Source organism: Helianthus annuus, chromosome 9 (assembly GCF_002127325.2).
Source record: "Helianthus annuus cultivar XRQ/B chromosome 9, HanXRQr2.0-SUNRISE, whole genome shotgun sequence".
Classification (NCBI taxonomy): Eukaryota; Viridiplantae; Streptophyta; class Magnoliopsida; order Asterales; family Asteraceae; genus Helianthus; species Helianthus annuus.
Genome location: NC_035441.2, coordinates 44,536,891 through 44,561,238, shown reverse-complemented (window position 1 = coordinate 44,561,238; position 24,348 = coordinate 44,536,891). Strand labels below are relative to the sequence as shown.

Genomic DNA, 24,348 nt, shown 5'->3' with positions numbered 1-24,348 from the left:
TTTGCACGTTTATGGTACCACTTGTTAGCTACATTTTTTTTAACATAAATCATGTGGTCCTCGTTATTAAATAACTATACGACAACATAACTAATGTTATCATGTGTACACCATCATGTGGTCCCCGTTATTAAATAACTGTAAGTAAATATAACTACTTAGGTTATCATGTTTACACCAATTACGGATAAAAAGGGACAAGTCACAAGTGACTCAAAACTAAATTTTGTTTTACACCTCATAATATGTTTGATCCAACAATTTGTTTAGGCATATAAAAAGGGACAAGTCACAACCGACTCAAATCTAAATTTTGTTTTACACCTCATAATATGTTTGATCCAACAATTTGTTTAGGCAGTGACAATACTGTTAGTTAAGTTTCTTTGTTTTTAGTTTTATAAATAACGAACACACATATTCTAAAATCTATATAATGGTATTCTTAGAATTTACCTAATGTCCACTTTGTAGGAAACTTAATAAGACAAACATTTAGTTCCACTATTCTAAGAGGCCATATGCTTTTATTAGTAACCAACAAAATCATCTAATATTCTCAATTAGTTTACTTCTAACTATACAAACTTCAAGTGCTTTTGATGATAAATTGTTCTTCATGGCTAAACTTACATAAGAGCATCCACAATAAGACCCACTAAAAATACCCAAAAACATGTCGAGCCAGCTGCCATATCAGAAAAACACTCACCTTTCAAGAACATCAAAAACTCACCCAATAAGAAAACACAAAAACACATAAAAACATTGCCACATCATCACCCCTTTTTAAATTTTTAACCATACATTTACACCACTTATTCTCTCTCTATATTATATATATATATATATATATATATATATATATATATATATATATATATATATATATATATATATATATATATATATATATATATATATATATATATATATATATATATAAGGAGGGGCTTATGCGAGAACCACCCTTATTGTGAGAACCTTGAGAACCAATGTGAACACAACCTAAAAAACCTAAAAAAACCTAACCCCCAACCCCCCCCCCCCCCAAAAAAAAAAAAACCTAACCCCCCCCCCCCTCCCAAAAAAAAAAAAACCTAACCCCCCCCCCCCCAAAAAAAAACCTAAACCCCCCTCCCCCACCCCCCAAAAACCTAACCCCCCCCCCCCAACCCCAAGCTAAAATGCTAAAAACTAAACCCCCAAAAAAACTAGAAAAAATCTAATTTTTTTTGAATTTTTTAATATTTTTTATGTTTAAATCGCTACTTATAGAAGCCAAAAAAAATTAAAAAAAAATTTAAATTTTTTTTCTTCGAAAAGTAGCGATTTTTTTATAAAAAATATTAAAAAAATTCAAAAAAAAAAAAGTTTTGTGTGATTTTTAGCTATTTTTAGGCATTTTTGGTGTGTTCACATTGGTTCTCGCGGTTCTCACAATAAGAGGTGGTTCTCGTATGATCTTCTCCCTATATATATATATATATATTAAAAGTACATGGGTCCCATTATTTACTCATTTTTTCTAGTTCTTGGAGAAAAACACCATCCAAAAAATGGGTATAAAAAACATGTCCCACAATAACAAAAACATGAACATATGCCACATAGACATATAAAAACATGAAAAATAGCTTATTGGAGATGCTCTAACATACAAAAATCAATGAATGAAATATTTAAGTGAATAAATATAGGAAGGTTCATTTGAGAAGAAAAAATAATTGAGAAGAAAAAGAACAAACGGTAATTTTGTAAAACATTAAATAGTTTTTCACTTATCTCATTTATTATCATTTTTTACTAATTAATTAGTTATAAAGACTATTATCCTCCACAGTAACTTTTTTTGCCTACACACATCAAAAAGTAAAATAAAACACGTTGAAATTTATCTTACACAACTCGTAAATACTTATATTAAATGAAGTAAAATAAAACATTCTTATTGGTTGAAATTTGTTCTTTTTTTTCTTACAAAAAATTTCTTCTCATTTGAACTCTCCACTATATATATAATGAAGTAAAATAAAGCATTCTTATTGGTTGAAATTTGTTATTTTTTCTTCTTACAAAAATTTATTCTCATTTGAACTCTCCACTATATATATATATATATAATCAGGATTTAGAGAGAACGGGTGAAAGTGTGAGAACGGTGAGAAAGATTATGGATCTTCAGATGAAAACAATCAATGGACTAGATGGCGCGGTGGCGCTTTCGTAAATAACATAAACTTTTTAAAGGGGGCGCGCTTCCATAAGGGCAAAAGGGTCTTTTGACTTCTCTACACAAGACGCCAAACTCACGAATAAAACGCTATTAAAATCCCGCCTTAACACACATAGCACACTTCATCCTAATCCAAACGCCATTAGATATAAAACGCCAAACTTTGTTTTTAACCGATAAAGCTGAACAACAGTACTGAAACGACGGAACTTAATTAATAGCATTTACTATAATAAAAATCGCGCCTAAAATACCCGCCAAAAACTTCCTATATAAACAACCTCTCAGACCTACTAAAATCCACACCAAAACCCCAAACGCCATATTTTCCTCAATACCATTCATCTTAGAAACTCCAAAAAACCCAAATATTAAAGATTTCAATGCGTGTTTCTTTGATATGCACTATTTCCTCAATATAAACGCCAAAACATACAAAAACCATAAAAATTCAAAACGCTATTTCATGGAGATTCAGTTTTGTTCTCAATAAAGTTTAGCTAAACGGGATAGACAACATTGTTAGACATCTTTCTTGAGGATTAACAATGTTGTCCATCTCATTCAGCAAAACATCATTGCGTTTAGCATGACCAAAATTAGAGGTTTTTGGTAGTTTTATTTCGTGGCGTTGTTTTTTTTTTTGGCGTTTGATTTGCTTGACCGATCTTATATTATTTGTTACGTGACTTCGAAGTAGCATGTTATGAACAAATAGGTCGAAAAAAAAAGAATGGAAAAAAATGATGTATACAAATGATGTAAAACGTCAAACTGAGATCTTATGGGTTCTATAGGAATGAAATATACAAAACGCCAAACTACTCTACAATGGCTCTCAAAGGCCATCTGTGTGTGTTCTATAAGAATGAAAAATACAAAATGCCAAACTACTCTTCACTAGCTCTCGAAAACCTTGTCGATCTTCTTTTAATTACAGCCTGTTTGCATGTCGATGCGTAGTGTCCATATCCTTTGCAGTTTTAACACTGTCTTTCTTTGGCCCCGGGTTTCGACTTTCATTTCTTCTCTCGATTGCTATCTCCTGTTTAGATTTCAGGCGCTTCCGAGAACCAGAACCTTTGGATTTATACCCAACAAGGACTCTGACCGGTTATCTCGGCAAATCTATCCCTAGTACTAGCGGGAGGAGCAACAATTTGCATATCTTGAACGTTCTTCATATAAGATTGAACATGATCCTTGTATAAGGATGGCTCCTCTTTATTACCAGATAAACGATCCAAAGTATATTCCGTTGAACAAATAATATCTCGCATCATACTTTGCACATCGGGATCAAGCTCGGCCATATATTCACGACTAATTGAGTATTCGGGAAAGCAATTTGGGGAAGCCTCTTTGCGCCATCTATTCAGAATGTACTGTTTTGGAAATTCCCTAATGTTCATAATTCTCAAAACATAGAATATATGTCTACATAGCAAACCAAACTGTTCAAAACGCCTGCATGAGCAACTGCATGTGCAGTCAGACTTACGGAACATTACCTGAAAAACGCCAAAAACAATATCTCTATAACGCCATGCAGGGAATGTTTGTCTAAAAATATTAAACAAAAAATACATTGGATATGAAAAACGCCATTAACAGAAAACGCCATACAAAAACAAAACGCCATTGTTTACCTCAAATAAGGATGTACAAGGCTGTTGGAATTCATTTATGTAAAACTTAAGAAACCCATCGGGCTGATCTTCATAACGTTGATTTATGCAATCCACAATTCCAATTAGCTCAGCTAGAACGTCACAAAAAAATACTTTTTGTGTATATGTCAACAGCTTGGCCTTCCAACAATTGGTAATTACTCTTCAACTGGGGTCGTTTGTATGGAGATTCATGATCATTTTTCCGGTGTGTGTGATGTTGTGCTTCTATTGCAGTTTCATAATGAGTCATGAACTCAAAAAAAGTAGCTTTCGAATTGCACACTTGACCAAAAAAATGATTCTCACTCTCCGACCTCGATGTCGTTCGCATAAGACCCGATATCTCTTCCATTCTATAATATGCAGGGATCCAAGATTCCCTGAGTGCAAAAATATCAGATAGCCAGTCATTATCTGCTAAATTGAACTCTGCGATAACCGCTTCCCATTCTGATTCAAACTCTTCAGGTGTGAGAATATCCGTCCACACAACACCACAAATACGTTCTTTAAAATTGGTGGAATTCCATAGCCTAACACCAACCTATGTATAACACGAAAATGCCATGCATAAAAAAACATATAAAGTTACACAAAGACAAAACTTAATTAAAAAAAAACATTAACAAGTTACAAAACGCCATGTATTTCAAAACGCAGTGTATCCTAAAATGCCAAAGGTAAAAATAAGCATACCAACCTTCAGATAAAGTTTATGCAACACATGCCACATGCATAACCGATGCCTCGTGTCAACAAATACAACAGGAATAGCCTTCTTCATTGCTGGATCTTGGTCAGTGACAACAACTTTTGGTTGAGAACCAACAGCCTTTAGAAAAACTCTCAACAACCAAATATACGTATCAGCAGTTTCCGACGCCAATAATGTTGCACCAAATGTAACATTGTAGAGATGATTGTCTATACCAGTGAATGGTACAAACACCATAAAGTATCTACATATAAAAACGCCGTGAAAACTGAAACAATAATAAAAACGCCATTGCATGTAAACTAATAAAATGCCATATCATGTAAACTAATAAAAACGCCATTGCATGTAAACTCATAAAACGCCAAAAAACAGAAGAAGTTGAATAATAAAATATTACTTGTTGGAACGATGCGTAGCGTCAAACGAAATCACATCACCAAACACGTGGTAATTTCATTTGGCTTGATAATCACACCAAAAAAGTCCCTTCAAACGATTCTCTTCGTCTGTGAACTAATCAATACGAGAAATTAGGCCGAGAATGTTTTTTTTTTCATTTAAATGTCTCATAAACATATCGGCGTCATATTCCCCTATAAACAAGTTAATTTGCCTCTTATAGTTCTTAAATTCAACTTTACTTGCACCCACATCTTCAAAACCGCCAAAACAAGTCTTCATAACATTAAACGCCTTCACGGGACCCAAATTCAGCTTAGACATGTTGTGTATAACATGCTTCTGGAGCTGAGTGAGGTGTCGATCAGTTGGAAGAAAATGCTTATCAGGACGTTCAACAAGATAATGGTTATGTTATACACCTTCCATGATCCATCCTCAAAAGTTACACCTAACAGTGCACCACAATCAGTCCTCTTTGAAAAGTTGGATCGCACTAATTGCTCCTTTTGATTGGGGTCCAACGTATCAACCTTCTTGTCCTTGTATAACCTAGATCTCGTACACAAGTAATACTTAATATGTAACACACCTTTAGAGCTTGTCTTTGTAGTTCCTTTCCTGACTGAAAACCCAGACTCCTTGGCATACTTGACATACATTGAATAACAATCCTTGAGGCTTGAGAATACCATGTCCATTGTGGGCTTTATTTCTTCACTGACGTCAGAAATGATAAATGGTAATCCAGTTTTGGGGCAAAGCCTTTGACTCGAGGAAGCAACTTCGTCTGAGAAAACACAGTAAGGAACAGAAAAATCAGAAAAACGCCATTAAAAATAGAAAATGTCTCGTAATAACATTATAGATTAAAACGCCATTAATTGAATAATAAACAAGACATAATAAACACATAATTTAATAATGACATGATGAAAACGCCATGAGATGAATAATTAAAAACACTTAACAACATAAATAATTAACAAAATATAACATCATAATGAAAACGCCATAACTAACAAAACTGATGTTTACACAAATTAACAAATAGTAGTAACTGATGTTTACAAATACTACTAAATAACATTAAAAACTAATCAAATAGATGTAAAACGCCAATGATCGTAATAAGTGATGTTCACACAAATTAACAAATAGTAATAACTGATGTTTACACCCCTAGTTTTGACTATCTTTTAACATAGAGTGAATTGTAAGTTTTGTCCTTTATCTTTATAATCAATTTCAACCGGTGTCCTTTGCCTCTAAAATTGATGACTTTTGTACTTAATGTTAAATAAACTTATAAGGTTTATCCTTTGGACCTACCCTAGTTAATTTTTATGGTTAAATCAGATCACGTGCAAGGGATATGAGAATAAGTTGGTAATTTAACTACAACATCATCCTCTTTGTCTCCATGAAACCCTAACTCACTTACTTTCTCTCTTTCTCTTTTACAAACAAATCCACACACTCACACATTCTAACTTCAAGAAGTAGAGAGCGATAGAACAATGTCTAGAAAGAGAGATAAATCAAAGAGAGTGCGGCCGGAGAAGGAGGCCGTCGGACATGGCCTCGTAATGGGGACATTGAGCTTACTTGGGGTGTTTTCATTAATTATGTTGAACACCTCAATTCATGTACTTTTCTTTTAAATGAAAGGTTTGAATAAACAAAGGGCGTTCAACTATTGGTAGAAGTCAACACTCCGTTTTCCTGCTGAATTTTCAGTGGGTAATCTTGGTGGTTTTGACCACTTAATGGTTTCATATTATTACCATACGGTATACACAAACTTTGAGAGCATAACTGATTGCTTGCTTGCTAGAACACAGGGAGTTTATGGAAAATGTATTATCTAAGCAGTTTGCAAATTACTAGAATTAAAACTAATATGTAGAAAAAGCAATCTCAAGTTTTGATGGTTTGGTTTGTATACTAAAATCATTTAACAAGTTTCGAATTCAGAAATTAGAGAATATGTTCTCCCCCGGTTTCAAGTTTCTACAAATGTTAATGTGAAAGTTTAATCTAGGATAAACTACATAAACATACTTCGTGAATGTGTGTTTAATTGTCATAAAAGGGGACTAAGTACTTGGATTACAAGAACGCAAGGTTGTCACCCGATAATCAGTTCAATATAGCCAACCCCGAATCCCTCCCAATAAATCCTGATTGCCTATGGCACCAAGAACTGATGGTTAGAAAACGAAATTCAAGAATATAAACAATTACAAATCAAACTCATAAACACCATAGTAACATAATTAAAATGATTAAAATACTATCCCAGAAATAACAAAAAATAATCACAAACATTAAGTTCGAAACCTTATAATCCGAGGGAAAACATACAAGAACATAGCTACACATTATTTGTAAGACCCTAATACGTATTTGACTAAAAGTCGCAGCGGAAGTTCAAGTCATAAACTTTCTTTCGTTATAAACACCTTAACTTATTTAAAAATTAACTTTAACATAACTCTTTCACATAAATCCATCAATCGACTTATTTACTAAGTAAAAACATAGCTTATGTTTACTACATTATATACATCAACGTTCCCGTACAATCTCACTAGTGACTCGATCCTCGATCTCTATTCCTTGATGATCCTCGTGACTCGTACTACCTGCGCTCACCACATAAAATTCATAACATTAGTACGCATTATAAACATACAAGATTTATTCACGTTTACTTTTTATTCCGTTAACTCTTTACATCCCAGCTTTCCATCTGATCGTACAATCCGTGGTGAGACTTTCTCATTGTACCTGCGTTACACTTCGTTCACAAGGCACACTATTATTATCGTCAATACTCAATTTCATTGAATACTTGCGTATATACTTTCATACATACTTACATATATGCATCCGTTCACACATAACTACTTACAAACCTACGTACCTACATTCATACGTACGTTCCTACATACGTGCATACCTACATACATACATACATACATGTCTACATACATACCTATTACATGCCTTCTCACAACCCTACATATGTGCACACATTCGTACATACTCACTTGGATATATATATACACATACACATACTACCTACATACACACCTACATACGTACATACATTCAATAGGATCCCACATTTAGGTACCATTTTACTATATATTCCTTGGGATCCCACATTTAGGTACCATTTTACTATATATTCCTTGGGATCCCACATTTAGGTACCATTTACTATATATTCCTTAGGATCCCACATTTAGGTACCTTATTGCTACATATTCTTTAGGATCCCACATTTAGGTACCGTATTACTACATATTCTTCCTACATGCTTGTAAATTCACATCCTATCAAATGAACTTAAAATCCCATAACCGCCTTAAGGAAAATCTTAACTTACACGCTATCGGCTTATTACCCTCTTACCCACAATTCGACCCGTTCATGCATTCTTCAACGTAACTTGTTTGTTTTACCATAAACTCTTATAAACCTAATAATACCAGTGACATCTATCATAAAATAATAAGTTCTTAGACATTTTGCATCCTCTTAACACATTATCGTTCATATACTTAGTTTTGACCCGTTAAGGGTATTTGCGCGTTAATGGTTTATGACATACCAAGACCATACTCTTCGCTTCCATACTTGTCCAAGACATTACACTAATCAATAACTTGCTTCTAAACTACTTATTAAGATCGTTTGCCCAAAATACCCATCAAGGGCATTTTGGTCAACTTTAATCCCGTCATTTACGACGAAAGACTTTCCTACATATTTAACCTCAAACATCATGTTTAATTAATATCAACACTTTATTACTTACTTGAACTAAGAAGTGATTACGGAAATCACTTACCTTGTGCATCCGTGTTCATAACCGCTTCCTTGCCTCATCTTGACCTGTTAGCCTTCCATGCTTGGTCCATGCTAGTGTGGTTCCTATTCTTTCATGTCGTCATGCCATAATAATGTTAGTATTTATACTTATTCATATTAACATACATTTTTCCAACTCTCATCTACATTGACTTCCACTAACACGCATACGACATGATTTGTCAACCACTTAGATCATATTAATGACATCATATTAATTTCATACATAATGTCGTATAACACATACAACTATATGATCGCCTAGTCGCTTACACAATATACACATACTTATGCTTTCTTAACTCTACATTCGACAACCGCATTGTTCGACATCCGCACAATCAAATTATCATCTTACATATGTACACGACATAATTCCAACATTATCACTTATCAATAAACTACGCATCACATATTCGTACACATTTGCTCTCAATCACCATGAATCAAATGCATAAAGTATATGGCGAGCATTACATCATTGGGACATAAGGTACAAGTTCCTAATGCATAATTTTACCAAACCATACATTCAAATCCGAATTCTCATAATGACTCCACCTTAAGCATACTTAACTTATTATTTTGCTAACGGCTACACCATAAGCACCTTCTACATAACTTTCATACAATTTCACAAATTTTGCTCTCTTAGGCATTTTATCGAACACTTGGCGGGTGTACTACTAACAAAACATTATGTACAAGCATTCTTTGCAAATTCTTACTAACTCATATCAAGATCATCAAATTCCACTAGAATCATGTAATTTTCATACTATACCCAAATTAACTGACCATTACTCATTACATACAACATCATACATCAATCTTACACAACTAATGAACATGCATGATTATCCATATCATCATCTTCACTACCACAAGTGGGTTTCATCCAAAATCATCAAATTACTTAGAATCTTGCATAGTTCATGTTCTATAATGTGATTCTAACACATCTACATGATCAATTTCATACAATTTCATGGATTGACCATAACCCACTTCATAGCAAGATCATCAAATCATAAAATACAACTTACCACATGTTTGTTAGGGCTAGATCATCAAGAAAACGAGTTCATGCATCGGATTTGAGCCTAATTTCCTTGTCAATTTGAAGCTTTCTTGAGAACTAGGGTTTCACCCCTTTTTCTTTTCTCCTGCTCGATCTCACGCACCCTTGTGTGGGTGTGTGTGTGATTTTTGTTTTAGTAAACCAAACTTCCAAGTTTGGCACTCCAAGTCCCTCAAGTTTAACTTACTATCATATATGCCACAAGTTTCATCATTTAGCTTATCTAATAGGCATTTAACTAGGTTTATTAACCTAGTTATTGTATCTCGTTTTATTAAACATGGCAACATGCTAACGAATTTAATAATTCGAATTTTGGGGTGTTACAAGTCTACCCCCCTTAAAGAAGGTTTCGTCCCCGAAACCTTTCTCATTCAAACTAGACCGATTCTACTCTTACCCCTTTCAGGTTGCTTCATTCACAATACTTACTACCACCTAAACGCATTCGGGATCTTGGCAAAGGTGTTATTCATACATGAACGTAATTGTACACATCGCTCCTATGCCCTCATATTACTTATATTACTTTCATAGTTATACTTATGTTAGACTCTGCTCCAGAGCTCTTATTAGTGTCTTTTACTTTATAATACTAGCTCTTAACACATATCATCACTAACGTTTCTTCTACTTACATTCATATTCATAAAAAGGTCGACGTATCATTATACGCATATCATAGACTTTCGATATACCAATTCTTACTTATAATCACCCTTCTTAAACCCACTTATCCATACTTAACACGAAAATTAGGCATTAATTCCATGGTCACTTTTGTTATTTATGCCATGCGTATCTTTTCTACAATGTCTTGTTCAAATGAACATGGCCAACAAGCCGAGCATCATGGTTAGTATTTCTTAACTATACTTGTCGTCTCTATTCTCGAAAGTGCATCCAAAGACCTAGTCGTGCTGTTCATACATTGTTGACTTTCAGAAAGTCAATCAGCTTACCTACATACTTTCGTCATATGATCATGTGCTCATCAAAACCTAGTCGGCCATACCAATGATACCATTTACATTTCATTATCATGGTGAAAGACATTCATATACATAAGTACATGATCAACTAATTACATATATGCACATGTATCACCATTTCAACTCATACTAACATATTCGAAACACTATAGTTGACAATCATATTCAAAAACTAGAAATTTGACATAATCTCAACACCATTCTCTACTAGTAAGTCCATATTTCTCATACTTTACCTTCAACTTACCTCATTTGTTTCACATTACTAACCTCTTATTTCGGGTCTTACTTATTTTGCATAAGCATACGTGTCGTGCAATTTATTTCATGAGAGTTTAACCAATACTCGAACTTTTCACTCAAAACCTTTGAGATTCGCTTCTTGATGACATAGTTTTCTTCTTATGTCAACTAAAAAAAATCAAACTTCCCATATTATACCATACCCATCCCATCATTCATTTCGTAGGTCGTACCCAATTAACCAATTCATACTCATCTAAGATAAGTTAAACTTTTTACTAACCTCATCTCATATCATCAATCGACGATCCGCAACCCAGATCGATCCGCATTCTTCACGAGTACTAGCCATACCAGGCTAGATTTCATTCATCCGCGTAATGCGCTTTCGCTCGTGCACATCCTTCCACCAATTCGTTTGGTTTCATCACATCAAGAGTTCCTAACATTATAATCTACAATTTTAGCGGTTAGCACATTTCATTCAAGCATTCATTATACTAGGTGATTACTCACCTATATTTCCTTTTTCAATGTCCTGCGTACAAACTTTAACACATTCCGCATTTCATTCCTTACCTGCAATTCTTTTATTCTAGTTCCTCATTTCATCAACCTTTGCAGTTTGACCTTTCCAGGTCAGACTGTCATTTCTTACTTACCATAGATGTATTGAGGTACTCTTCGTACTTCTTTCCATTCATGCTTACTTGCAAAGACATTCATTACATCCTTTCGGTATTCTTAACAAAACTTACCTGTTCGTACTTAAATCATTGTCCGGGTCGTAGCCCGTCATTCATTATGACTCCTAAGAGTCCATTACTAACACATTTAACACATAACTTGTTTGAACTTCTTTCTTTCGCTTTAAAATTTAGGTTTGCATGCCCATTACGATCATTCTTTTGTTTATTACTTTACATTTACCCGTATGACTCGTTTGACACAACCATGGTCAAACTGTCGACACATTGTGATGTGGATTAATTTCATCCCTTTTTATATTTTAAATCCGTCCCGCGAACTCAAACGTCACATTCATGCCTTTCATTGCTTTCATGTTTTGAATCCGTCTAGCGGTTCCAAACATACTATTCATACATTTTCTTCCTTTCGTGCTTTGAATCCTTTTCGCGGATTCAAACATTTCATTTACATTACCCATTCACATCTTTCATTCATTACATGTGCTGAATCCGTCTCACAGATTCAAACATATCATTTTCTGCATTTCATTCCTACATAGTACTCTCAATTTCCCGAGAGCCTTACTACCCACTTCACCCGCACGCCCACCTGCTACCCAATTCTACAGATATACCTGCGATAATTACCACGGTCTCACGAACGTCATATGCTTCTTGCGTACTGGCCAGGTGCGCAATTCACATACTAATTCCGTGCCTTCAGGTAATCATCGCCTTATGTCCGCATTAGTGGGTCTCAGTTCGTGCTACATTTTTACAATTTTACCAAGACAATATCGTTGTCTTCCGTTTAGTACTTACCCTCCCAAGGAGACTTCTTCCTTTTTCTTTTAACAACGGTACCCATACATGTCAACATTGTGTACCTGGGGTCCGTCTGTCCATTCGCATCCTTGCCTGCCTTAGCATCCACCTTAGACTGCATTCACGGATCATCCTCTCCAAACTTTTAAGCTTACCTTGCACATAGCAAACCGTTAGCTTCTTCATATGAATACATACATACACGTTTTCATTCCATTTCTACCTTTGGATCTTGATCGAGTCATGGATTGTACAGGTTCCTTATCACAAGAGCACATAGGTTTGAGTTCAAGTACCTACCTTCTTGTACTTGATTCCCTCAAACCAGGGCTCTGATACCAACTTGTAAGACCCTAATACGTATTTGACTAAAAGTCGTAGCGGAAGTTCAAGTCATAAACTTTCTTTCATTATAAACACCTTAACTTATTTAAAAATTAACTTTAACATAACTCTTTCACATAAATCCATCAATCGACTTATTTACTAAGTAAAAACATAGCTTATGTTTACTACATTATATACATCAACGTTCCCGTACAATCTCACTAGTGACTTGATCCTCGATCTCTATTCCTTGATGATCCTCATGACTCGTACTACCTGCGCTCACCACATAAAATTCATAACATTAGTACGCATTATAAACATACAAGATTTATTCACGTTTACTTTTTATTCCATTAACTCTTTACATCCCAGCTTTCCATCTGATCGTACAATCCGTGGTGAGACTTTCTCATTGTACCTGTGTTACACTTCGTTCACAAGGCACACTATTATTATCGTCAATACTCAATTTCATTGAATACTTGCGTATATACTTTCATACATACTTACATATATGCATCCGTTCACACATAACTACTTACAAACCTACGTACCTACATTCATACGTACGTTCCTACATACGTGCATACCTACATACATACATACATACATGTCTACATACATACCTATTACATGCCTTCTCACAACCCTACATATGTGCACACATTCATACATACTCACTTGGATATATATATACACATACACATACTACCTACATACACACCTACATACGTACATACATTCAATAGGATCCCACATTTAGGTACCATTTTACTATATATTCCTTGGGATCCCACATTTAGGTACCATTTTACTATATATTCCTTGGGATCCCACATTTAGGTACCATTTTACTATATATTCCTTAGGATCCCACATTTAGGTACCTTATTGCTACATATTCTTTAGGATCCCACATTTAGGTACCGTATTACTACATATTCTTCCTACATGCTTGTAAATTCACATCCTATCAAATGAACTTAAAATCCCATAACCGCCTTAAGGAAAATCTTAACTTACACGCTATCGGCTTATTACCCTCTTACCCACAATTCGACCCGTTCATGCATTCTTCAACGTAACTTGTTTGTTTTACCATAAACTCTTATAAACCTAATAATACCAGTGACATCTATCATAAAATAATAAGTTCTTAGACATTTTGCATCCTCTTAACACATTATCGTTCATATACTTAGTTTTGACCCGTTAAGGGTATTTGCGCGTTAATGGTTTATGACATACCAAGACCATACTCTTCGCTTCCATACTTGTCCAAGACATTACACTAATCAATAACTTGCTTCTAAACTACTTATTAAGATCGTTTGCCCAAAATACCCATCAAGGGCATTTTGGTCAACTTTAATCCCGTCATTTACGACGAAAGACTTTCCTACATATTTAACCTCAAACATCATGTTTAATTAATTTCAACACTTTATTACTTACTTGAACTAAGAAGTGATTACGGAAATCACTTACCTTGTGCATCCGTGTTCATAACCGCTTCCTTGCCTCATCTTGACCCGTTAGCCTTCCATGCTTGGTCCATGCTAGTGTGGTTCCTATTCTTTCATGCCGTCATGCCATAATAATGTTAGTATTTATACTTATTCATATTAACATACATTTTTCCAACTCTCATCTACATTGACTTCCACTAACACGCATACGACATGATTTGTCAACCACTTAGATCATATTAATGACATCATATTAATTTCATACATAATGTCGTATAACACATACAACTATATGATCGCCTAGTCGCTTACACAATATACACATACTTATGCTTTCTTAACTCTACATTCGACAACCGCATTGTTCGACATCCGCACAATCAAATTATCATCTTACATATGTACACGACATAATTCCAACATTATCACTTATCAATAAACTACGCATCACATATTCGTACACATTTGCTCTCAATCACCATGAATCAAATGCATAAAGTATATGGCGAGCATTACATCATTGGGACATAAGGTACAAGTTCCTAATGCATAATTTTACCAAACCATACATTCAAATCCGAATTCTCATAATGACTCCACCTTAAGCATACTTAACTTATTATTTTGCTAACGGCTACACCATAAGCACCTTCTACATAACTTTCATACAATTTCACAAATTTTGCTCTCTTAGGCATTTTATCGAACACTTGGCGGGTGTACTACTAACAAAACATTATGTACAAGCATTCTTTGCAAATTCTTACTAACTCATATCAAGATCATCAAATTCCACTAGAATCATGTAATTTTCATACTATACCCAAATTAACTGACCATTACTCATTACATACAACATCATACATCAATCTTACACAACTAATGAACATGCATGATTATCCATATCATCATCTTCACTACCACAAGTGGGTTTCATCCAAAATCATCAAATTACTTAGAATCTTGCATAGTTCATGTTCTATAATGTGATTCTAACACACCTACATGATCAATTTCATACAATTTCATGGATTGACCATAACCCACTTCATAGCAAGATCATCAAATCATAAAATACAACTTACCACATGTTTGTTAGGGCTAGATCATCAAGAAAACGAGTTCATGCATCGGATTTGAGCCTAATTTCCTTGTCAATTTGAAGCTTTCTTGAGAACTAGGGTTTCACCCCTTTTTCTTTTCTCCTGCTCGATCTCACGCACCCTTGTGTGGGTGTGTGTGTGATTTTTGTTTTAGTAAACCAAACTTCCAAGTTTGGCACTCCAAGTCCCTCAAGTTTAACTTACTATCATATATGCCACAAGTTTCATCATTTAGCTTATCTAATAGGCATTTAACTAGGTTTATTAACCTAGTTATTGTATCTCGTTTTATTAAACATGGCAACATGCTAACGAATTTAATAATTCGAATTTTGGGGTGTTACATTATTCGGTTGATCATCACTTCAATTCCGATGTTATATGAATCAAAGATCGAAAAGCAATGATAGAAACACCCAAAATAATGATAAGGATACTCCAAAAGTCACACCCACCAACAATTAAAAGGAGTAACAAAATTTGCGTTTGGCTCCACCGTAAGCAACGGTGGCTACCGTAGCTTACGGTGGCCTTTAAATTACTACTGTGGGAAGCTACTGTACTACGATGCACATTTTTGGTCAGGGTCTACCGTAGCTTACGGTAGCTACCGTAAGCAAGCAGATTTGTTTTCTTCGTAACTTTCTCGTTTCAACTCCGTTTTCTTCGCCATTTTCGCCCACGTTCTTGTAATTTCATCCTCTATCATGTTATCTTCTTAATTATTCAATTCCAAAAAATTATTTTCTTCATTTATGCTCTGTATTCCTTCCATTTTAAGCTCTTTACATGCTTCTTCTTTACAGCTCCTTAGCTCCTTTAACCTATATCATCAAGTTCGCCATAGTCATCTAGATTCACCAATTTAAACAACAAATATATCAATTTCTTTCTTATTTAATCAACTTAAAGATCCTCCTACGGTTCACCCGTCACATCCCCACACTTAACAACGTTGCTTGCCCCCAAGCAACTCATTCAAAAACAATCCACCACAAAATCAACTTCTATAACAAAACAATACAAACCACATACTTATACAAAATTTTCATTATTAACCACACAACAACCCCTAACAAAACACTCCTCTCGGTGAAATATGGTAGCTAGAAACAATGTGCTAGAATGCACTCAAATCATATGTGTGATCTTACAATAATAAGCTTGTGCAAAAATCGAACCTCCGCCAAGATAAATGCTTAAGCATGCATATGATTCAAAAGGAGTTATAAGGTTGCAACGAGGCTAAGTGTTAAGGTAGGAAATAAATGGATATAAGCAGCGTAATGATCTGACCCGGCCTTTTTATTACATCAGACTAATTACAACATCTTACAACTTTTTTTTTCTTTTTTTTTTCTTTCAGTTACTACAAATGTTTATTCTCATTCTTTTTATTTTGTATTTTCTCGTTTTTCTTAATACTAAACATACAATCACAGAAACATTAAATAACACAAACTATTAGGCCAGATCTTCTCAAACGAGTAAAAATTTTGGCAGTAGGCATGGGTCATAAATTGATAGGCAATAGGCTCAAATGTGGCTACTATTAGACCAAACCCCCACCCATCTCGCTACCATGCTCATATACGTAATGTATGAGACCCACCCCTAAGTTCCCACACTCGTGCACATCGAGACGAGGCTACCTAAATGCCTTTATCACTTTCATAAACATGCTAACCTATAGCCTCGGAGCGCATCTAATGCACAATTTCTAATGCAGTACCACACATTGCCACTCTCAATCGAAAGAAGAATTATCATTAAAGCAAATGTGTGGCCCAAACGCTCACAATGTAAGGATAAAGGGTTTCCGGTGTATTATGTGAATACAATGACAAGTGTTCAATTCAAACGACACTTTTCTTTATTATTTTTTTATTTTTTGAAAAATTTCCCCTTCCCACACTTGGGATACATTGTCCCCAATGTATGGTTTTGGAAGAAACGCACACCTACAAACATGCTCCCCCCCCCCCTTTTAAACGATACAAAAGCACACAAACTAACTACCAACATTTTAAGGCTAAAGAACATAACAAGACTAAGGAAAGAGTACATGGACCTGGTGAAGTTTGACACAACATATGTTGTATATTATCCGACTCCCTATCACCACCTTCACACAAATATCCGCCCATCATCCCCCACTTGAGTGTTGCCATGGCCCTCAAACATAGAAAGATAGAGGAACAACAAGATCAGTGTCAAACCCCGGGTTGCCTCCCGAGCAGTGCCTTTGGGTAAAATGTATTGATCCCATGTCTATTCGGTGGGTAATCAAATACACTCATGCTTGATCCCCCATGCTTTTCTTCATAACCCGGTGGGTTATTTATTTTCATTCTTTGACATACCCTTCTCATACAATCACTAGACTCACTACCCTTTGCCTCAACAGACTCATAACTAATCACCCTAGTTTGAACATCAAAGGATAACTTACAGTTCTTTTCGGTCATAGTAATGATCACGTCTCTACAATTTATTTGAGCATTTGCTGTGTATAGGAACGGGTCGACCTAAGATTACCCTTTGTTGTGCTGCCATTTTGGTAGAAGCATAGTCTAGGACAAGAAAATCCACATGATATTCAAATTCTCCCAATTGAATCACGACATTCCTAACCACTCCTCGTGGACGCCTCCAACTTTCATCTGCATTGTTGCCTATATCTTGTAGCGGACCAAAGTCATACATGTCATATAAATCGCCTGGTAACACACTCATGCATGCCCCGTAGTCCAACAATGCTTGAGGAATTTTTAATTTTCCCACTTGGATAGGCACAATTGGTGCTCCATGCTCTTTTTCATTTTCAACCTCGGCATCCTTTCCTATACCTGCACTCACTTGACACGAAGAGGTTAGAAATGTTTCATTAAATTCACTATTAGGAACAGTGCTTACCACATTGTTGTTCACGCTTTTGATATTCTTAGGATTTATCACTGTGTCACTCGGTAGTTGACCTTTGTTCTTCTTCAAAAGTGTCATTTCACGTGCAAGTTGACCCATTTGAGTGGTCAAAGATTGAATCGCCTTGTCACAGATTTCATCTTTTTGAAGACGAGCATCATCCATTTGATTTCTTCTTTGCCTCTCTAGTTGCATCGTCTTGAGTAAATCCATGAATTCATTCCCACTTGAGCTGGCTGGTCCTGACCACCCTGTTTGTTCATTGGTTGGTAGTTTATATTGCCTTTGATAACCTTGATTGTTGAATTGTTGAGGCGGAACATAATTACCTTGACTCTCGTGAAAGTTAGGATTGGCTTGATTTGCCGGATTTCCATAGGAGAAATTCGGATGATTCCTCAAAATAACACATGGTGCGCACTACTTCCCGGAAACGGCGCCAAAATTTGACGTGAGGTCGAAGTCTCACTAAAAAATAAACCAATTACACTAAATAGATAGCGGTAAAAAGGGTATCGAACATAGGGAGTCTGTGGTATATTATCTATGCAGTTTGGAAATTACTAGAATTAAAACTAATATGCAGACAAAGTAATATCAAGTTTTGATTGTTTTGTTTGTATGCTAAAATTAATTAAAATCACTTAACAAGTTTCGAATTCAGAAATGAGAGAATATGTTCTCCCCCGGTTTCAGGTTTCTACAAATGTTAATGTGAAAGTTTAATCTGGGATGAACTACATAGACATAGTTCGTGAATATGTGTTTAATTGTGATAAAAGAGGACTAAGTACTTGGATTACAAGAGCGCAAGGTTGTCACCCGATAATTAGTATAATATAGCAAACCCTGAGTCCCTCCCAATAAATCTTGATTGCCTATGGCACCAAGAACTGATGGTTCTGAAAACGAAATTCAACAATAAAAAAAATTACAAATCAAACTCATAAACACCATAGTAACATAATCAAAATGATTAAAATACTATCCTAGAAATTACTTAAACAATCACAAACATTTAGTTCGAAACCTTACAATCCGAGTGAAAACATACAAGAACTTAGCCACAAATTGTTCTGTTGATCATCACTTCAATTCCGATGTTCATATGAATCAAAGATCGGAAAGCAATCACAGAAACACCTAAAATAATGTTTTATCACCTAAAAATCTCCCTCACAAAGTTCTGAAACGAAGATAATGATAAGGATACTCCAAAAGTCACAACCACCAACAATTAAAAAGGAGTTACAAAATTTGCGTCTGGCTCCACCGTATGCTACCTTGGCTACCGTAGCTTACCGTGGCCTTTAAATTGCTACGGTGGGAAGCTACTGTACTACGGTGCACATTTTTGGTCAGGGTCTACCGTAGCTACTGTAAGTTGCGGTAGGCTTCAGTTAAACAATTTTGTTTTTCTTCATAACTTTCTCGTTTCAACTCCATTTTCTTCGTTGTTTTCACTCACGTTCTCGTAATTTCATCCTCTATCATTTTATCTTCTTAATTTTTCAATTCCAATAAATTATTTATGCTTCGTATTCCTTCCATTTTAAGCTCTCATTTGTTCCATGCTTGTTCTTTACACCTCCTTTGCTCCTTTAACCTGCTATCATCAAGTTCGCCGTAGTCATCTAGATTCACCAATTTAAACATCAAATATATCAATTTCTTTCTTATTTAATCAACTTAAAGATCCTCTTACGGTTCACCCTTCAGTAATAATCTTGGTGGTTTTGACCACTCAATGGCTTCATATTATTACCGTAAGATATACACAAGCTTTGAGAGCATAACTGATTGCTTTCTGGCACGGTGAAACAGATAAAAGCGAAGATGATGATAATGGGCGGTAGTAGCGGCGGTCCTGTTTGCGGCCGGATCTGTTTGCGCGCTGGATCTATTTGGGGTTCCTTAAATTGGTGAAAAGTTAGTAATTTTGGGTCAATCGATTGGGTTAGGGTTCTTAAAATTAGTGTTTTGTATTTCAATTTGGGATTTTTGTTTTTGGTATAGTTTTGTTAAGGGTTGGAGGGTGTTTGAGGGAGGGAGGGCGGGAGAGAGGAGGGGGGAGGGAGGGAGAGAGAGAGAGAGTGGTGGTGGTGGAAGGCGGTAGTCGACGGAGGATGTGGTGGTGGAGGTGGAGGTGGAGGTGGTGGAAGGAGGTGGCTTAAACATGTGGCTTTGGTGGTGGTAAAAAGACAATCATACCCTCATATGTCTTTCACATTATCTAGTTTAATTATAAAAATTAACTAGGTGAGCTTTAAAGGACAAACCATATAAGATTTTAAAAAATTAAGTAAAAACTAGTCAAATTTAAAGGTAAGAAACACCAGTTAAAATTGGATATAAAAAATAAAGGATATAATTTACAATTCAATCTAAATTAATTTCACTAAAAAGTACACACATATTAAAATCTGTTGTTTTTTTCTTCTAAGAAAACTTTTTCTCATAATCATAAACTTTATCCACTTACAATTACAAAGATTTAAATCCAGATCACATTTATAAAAATCAATCACCTACTCCATTGTGTCTAACTTGACAGCTTATTATAAAACATAATAAATTAGACTGGAGTTATCAAATAGGTTCTTCAAAGATAAGATGTGATTGAAGATTTTTATCATTATGAATGGCGTGTTCATTTTCATACCTCATTTCGAAGATAAGATGTGATTGAATAATTTTATCATTATCAATGGCGTGTTCATTTTCATACCACATGCAAACAAAAGTCAACCAACTTTTTTTCCCATTTAAAGATCCCTTCTCCTTCTATATCTTGGTGTTGAACAATATGAAAAGGGCCAACCATCAAATGTTGCGAGAGGCTGCACTATTTTATCTTGTGATCTGTGTTGGTTTGCAGTTGAAAGTTGTTTGTTTTTTGCAGCCAAATTCACTTCCAGGCATGTCATATACCCCATCTCTATATACACACAAAAACATATATGAAAAAACTAGGGCAATTTCGACAGCAAAATTCGTCGAAAATGCTTATGAAACATTTTATCTATAGCGACATTTTTGCAACAAAAATAATTTCGTCAGAAACTCTTTCAAGAAATTTTTCTGACACTTTTCACACAGATAAGTGTTTTTGGGATCAGGGACACATTTCCATCACATCCTCGTAGATTTCTGACGCTATATTTTCACTGGGAAATTTCCCTAGGAAGGAATAAACAAAATTCTTTGTTTATGCTATGCAGATGAAAGTTACCTTGGTTTCACCCACGAAGCCACTGATTTCTTTCCGGCGGAAGAATACGATTATATCATCGTCGGTGGAGGAACCGCAGGTTGCCCGTTAGCCGCCACTTTATCGGAAAAGTATTCTGTATTACTACTTGAGCGCGGTGGTGTAGCTAGTTCGGACCCTGACATCTTACATGAAAATAGATCTTTAAACCCCCTTTTATACGCAAATCATGATGACTCCCCAGCTCAAAACTTTTTCTCTGAAGATGGTGTGTTTAACACAAGAGGGAGGGTGCTGGGAGGTAGTAGCATGATCAATTTTGGGTTTTATTCCCGAGCTGATGATTATTTTTACCAAAACTCGGGTATTGAATGGGATATGAGTGCGGTTAAAAGTGCCTACGAGTGGGTCGAAAACAGTATTGTTACGCGTACAGATCGTTTACGTAGGTGGCAAGCTTCTACTTATAATGCGTTTGTAGAAGCTGGAGTTGCACCGGACAATGGGTTCATACTGGACCATGTTCAAGGCACCAAGATTGGTGGTTCGACATATGATGATTCAGGGAGGCGACATGGTGCAGTCGAGCTCATAAGTAAAGCTAACCCGGAAAACTTAAGGGTAGTAATTCATGCAACTGTTGATCGAGTCTTGTTCTCCAGCTCTAATAATTTAGGTACATGCAACCATGTTTCGTTTCAAGTTTTTTTTATTATTATTTTTAATGACCTTTGAAACTGATATCGGTCGCAAATAAGTCACTAACTTTGTGACCGTTTTTTCCTCCCCATACACAGAGTTATCTGGTAGTGTTGGATGACATGGTTTTCTTCTGGCTCCAACTATTCCTAAATCTTAGGAATAATAGATTTTAATTTAATAATCATAACTATTAGCTGTTGGACAGCAACAATCCTAACTTAAAAAATAATCAACGATATTCTCATTTTTTCACATATCGTAAACCAATCCACTTTTACTAACAGAAAAGAAAAAGGGACAAAAAAAATTAAGGTTATGATAGTAAAGGTACATTGATTTAGAATATGTGAAAAAGTGGGACTACCACTATTTAATTTTTAAGTTTGGACCATTACCAGGCCAACGGCTAATATTTTGAATTATTAAAATCTGTTATTCCTAAATTTTATTGTCACACCTGTTTTCATTTATCTATCTCTATACAGAGAAAGATAGAGAGGAGGGTTGCGTGAAAATTAGCTCGCTTCTTTTCTTGCATAGCTACTACTCAAACAATCTTTTATTGTTTTCTTCTGTAGCTGCTGTCGGTGTTAAATACCATGATTCCAAAGGTACACAACATGAAGTACATGTAAAAAGAGGTGGAGAAGTAATTCTGAGTGCCGGAGCTATTGGGAGTCCACAACTTTTGCTACTAAGCGGATTAGGGCCAGAGTCATCGCTTTCGTCGCAGAAGATTCCAGTTGTTCGTGACCTTCCATTTGTTGGACAGTTCATGGCTGATAATCCACGTAACGGGGTTAATCTTCTAGTACCCGTCAGATTACCAGATGTAGGAGTTCGTGTGGCTGGGATCACCGAGATTGGCCCATACGTCGAATCTACCGCAGTCCCACGAGTTTCATCTATCATACCTTTTATACCTTTCTTAGATTTGATTCCACCTGTAAACTTAAGTGTGGTGGTAGTTGGAGGAAAGGTGTCAAGACCCAAATCAACTGGCTCACTAAACTTAGCATCATCGGTCGATGTCACAGTTAGCCCAAAAGTTCGGTTTAATTATTACTCGCGTACTGAAGACATACTCCAATGCGGAAATCTTGTTGAAATACTTAGAAAAGTTTTGGAAACTCAGGCTATGGAAGAGTATAAGTTTCCTAGCATCCTTGTACCAAACTATTTTGCTTATATTGGTCCATCGTTACCCGAGGATTCTTCTGACCAGGAGTCCATCGCGATTTTCTGTCGTAAAACATTATCGACATTTTGGCATATGCATGGTGGATGCTTGGTGAACAAGGTAGTTGATAGTCGTTTAAAAGTCATTGGGGTCGATTCTTTACGAGTTGTAGATGCTTCTACGTTTTTTAACTCACCAGGAACTAATCCTCAGGCAACCATTATGATGTTAGGCCGATATATTGGTGAGAAAATACTAAATGAGAGGGCAACAATATCTTTTTTTGAACAGCTAAAAACACACCAAACCTGCCCTTTACAGGATTTGAACCCATAACCACTTAGTGGAGACACACCAATTTACTACCAAGCTTATGATGTATCTCATTTATATTCTATAATATTCATCTCTAATATTCAATAAATCAATGTCACTTAATTTTCTATTTATTTCGAGTTAGTTAGTCTAAAAGAAGTAGATCTACGATATGGTCAACATTGTAACATTCATTCTTGAGAATAAGATGTATTTTATTTATATTCTGTAATCATTGTCACTTAATTCCCTATTTATTTTGAGTTATTTAATCTGAATGATTTGGATCTCTGATAGATTAGTAATGCGCGCTCCATTGTCGTTAAAGGAATATCTTGGTGAATATGATTAGGTGGTATGTTTTACAACCAAAAA

At 35.4% G+C, this 24,348-nt stretch overlaps 2 protein-coding genes across 2 annotated transcripts; one reads left to right on the top strand and one right to left on the bottom strand.

The window, feature by feature from the left end:
- Positions 1-3,324: 3,324 nt before the first annotated feature.
- On the bottom strand, positions 3,325-5,727 carry LOC110875576 (protein FAR-RED ELONGATED HYPOCOTYL 3-like). The gene is made up of 7 exons (XM_022123773.2): positions 5,449-5,727; positions 5,241-5,407; positions 4,610-4,868; positions 4,069-4,453; positions 3,903-3,998; positions 3,748-3,799; positions 3,325-3,637 (listed from the first exon to the last, which is right to left on the bottom strand). The coding sequence occupies exons 1-7, from the start codon at positions 5,725-5,727 to the stop codon at positions 3,325-3,327; spliced, it is 1,551 nt and encodes a 516-aa protein (XP_021979465.2).
- Positions 5,728-21,257: 15,530 nt separating this feature from the next.
- On the top strand, positions 21,258-24,205 carry LOC110877473 ((R)-mandelonitrile lyase-like). The gene is made up of 3 exons (XM_022125619.2): positions 21,258-21,483; positions 21,787-22,452; positions 23,057-24,205. The coding sequence occupies exons 1-3, from the start codon at positions 21,273-21,275 to the stop codon at positions 23,992-23,994; spliced, it is 1,815 nt and encodes a 604-aa protein (XP_021981311.1). The 5' UTR covers positions 21,258-21,272; the 3' UTR covers positions 23,995-24,205.
- Positions 24,206-24,348: the final 143 nt, after the last annotated feature.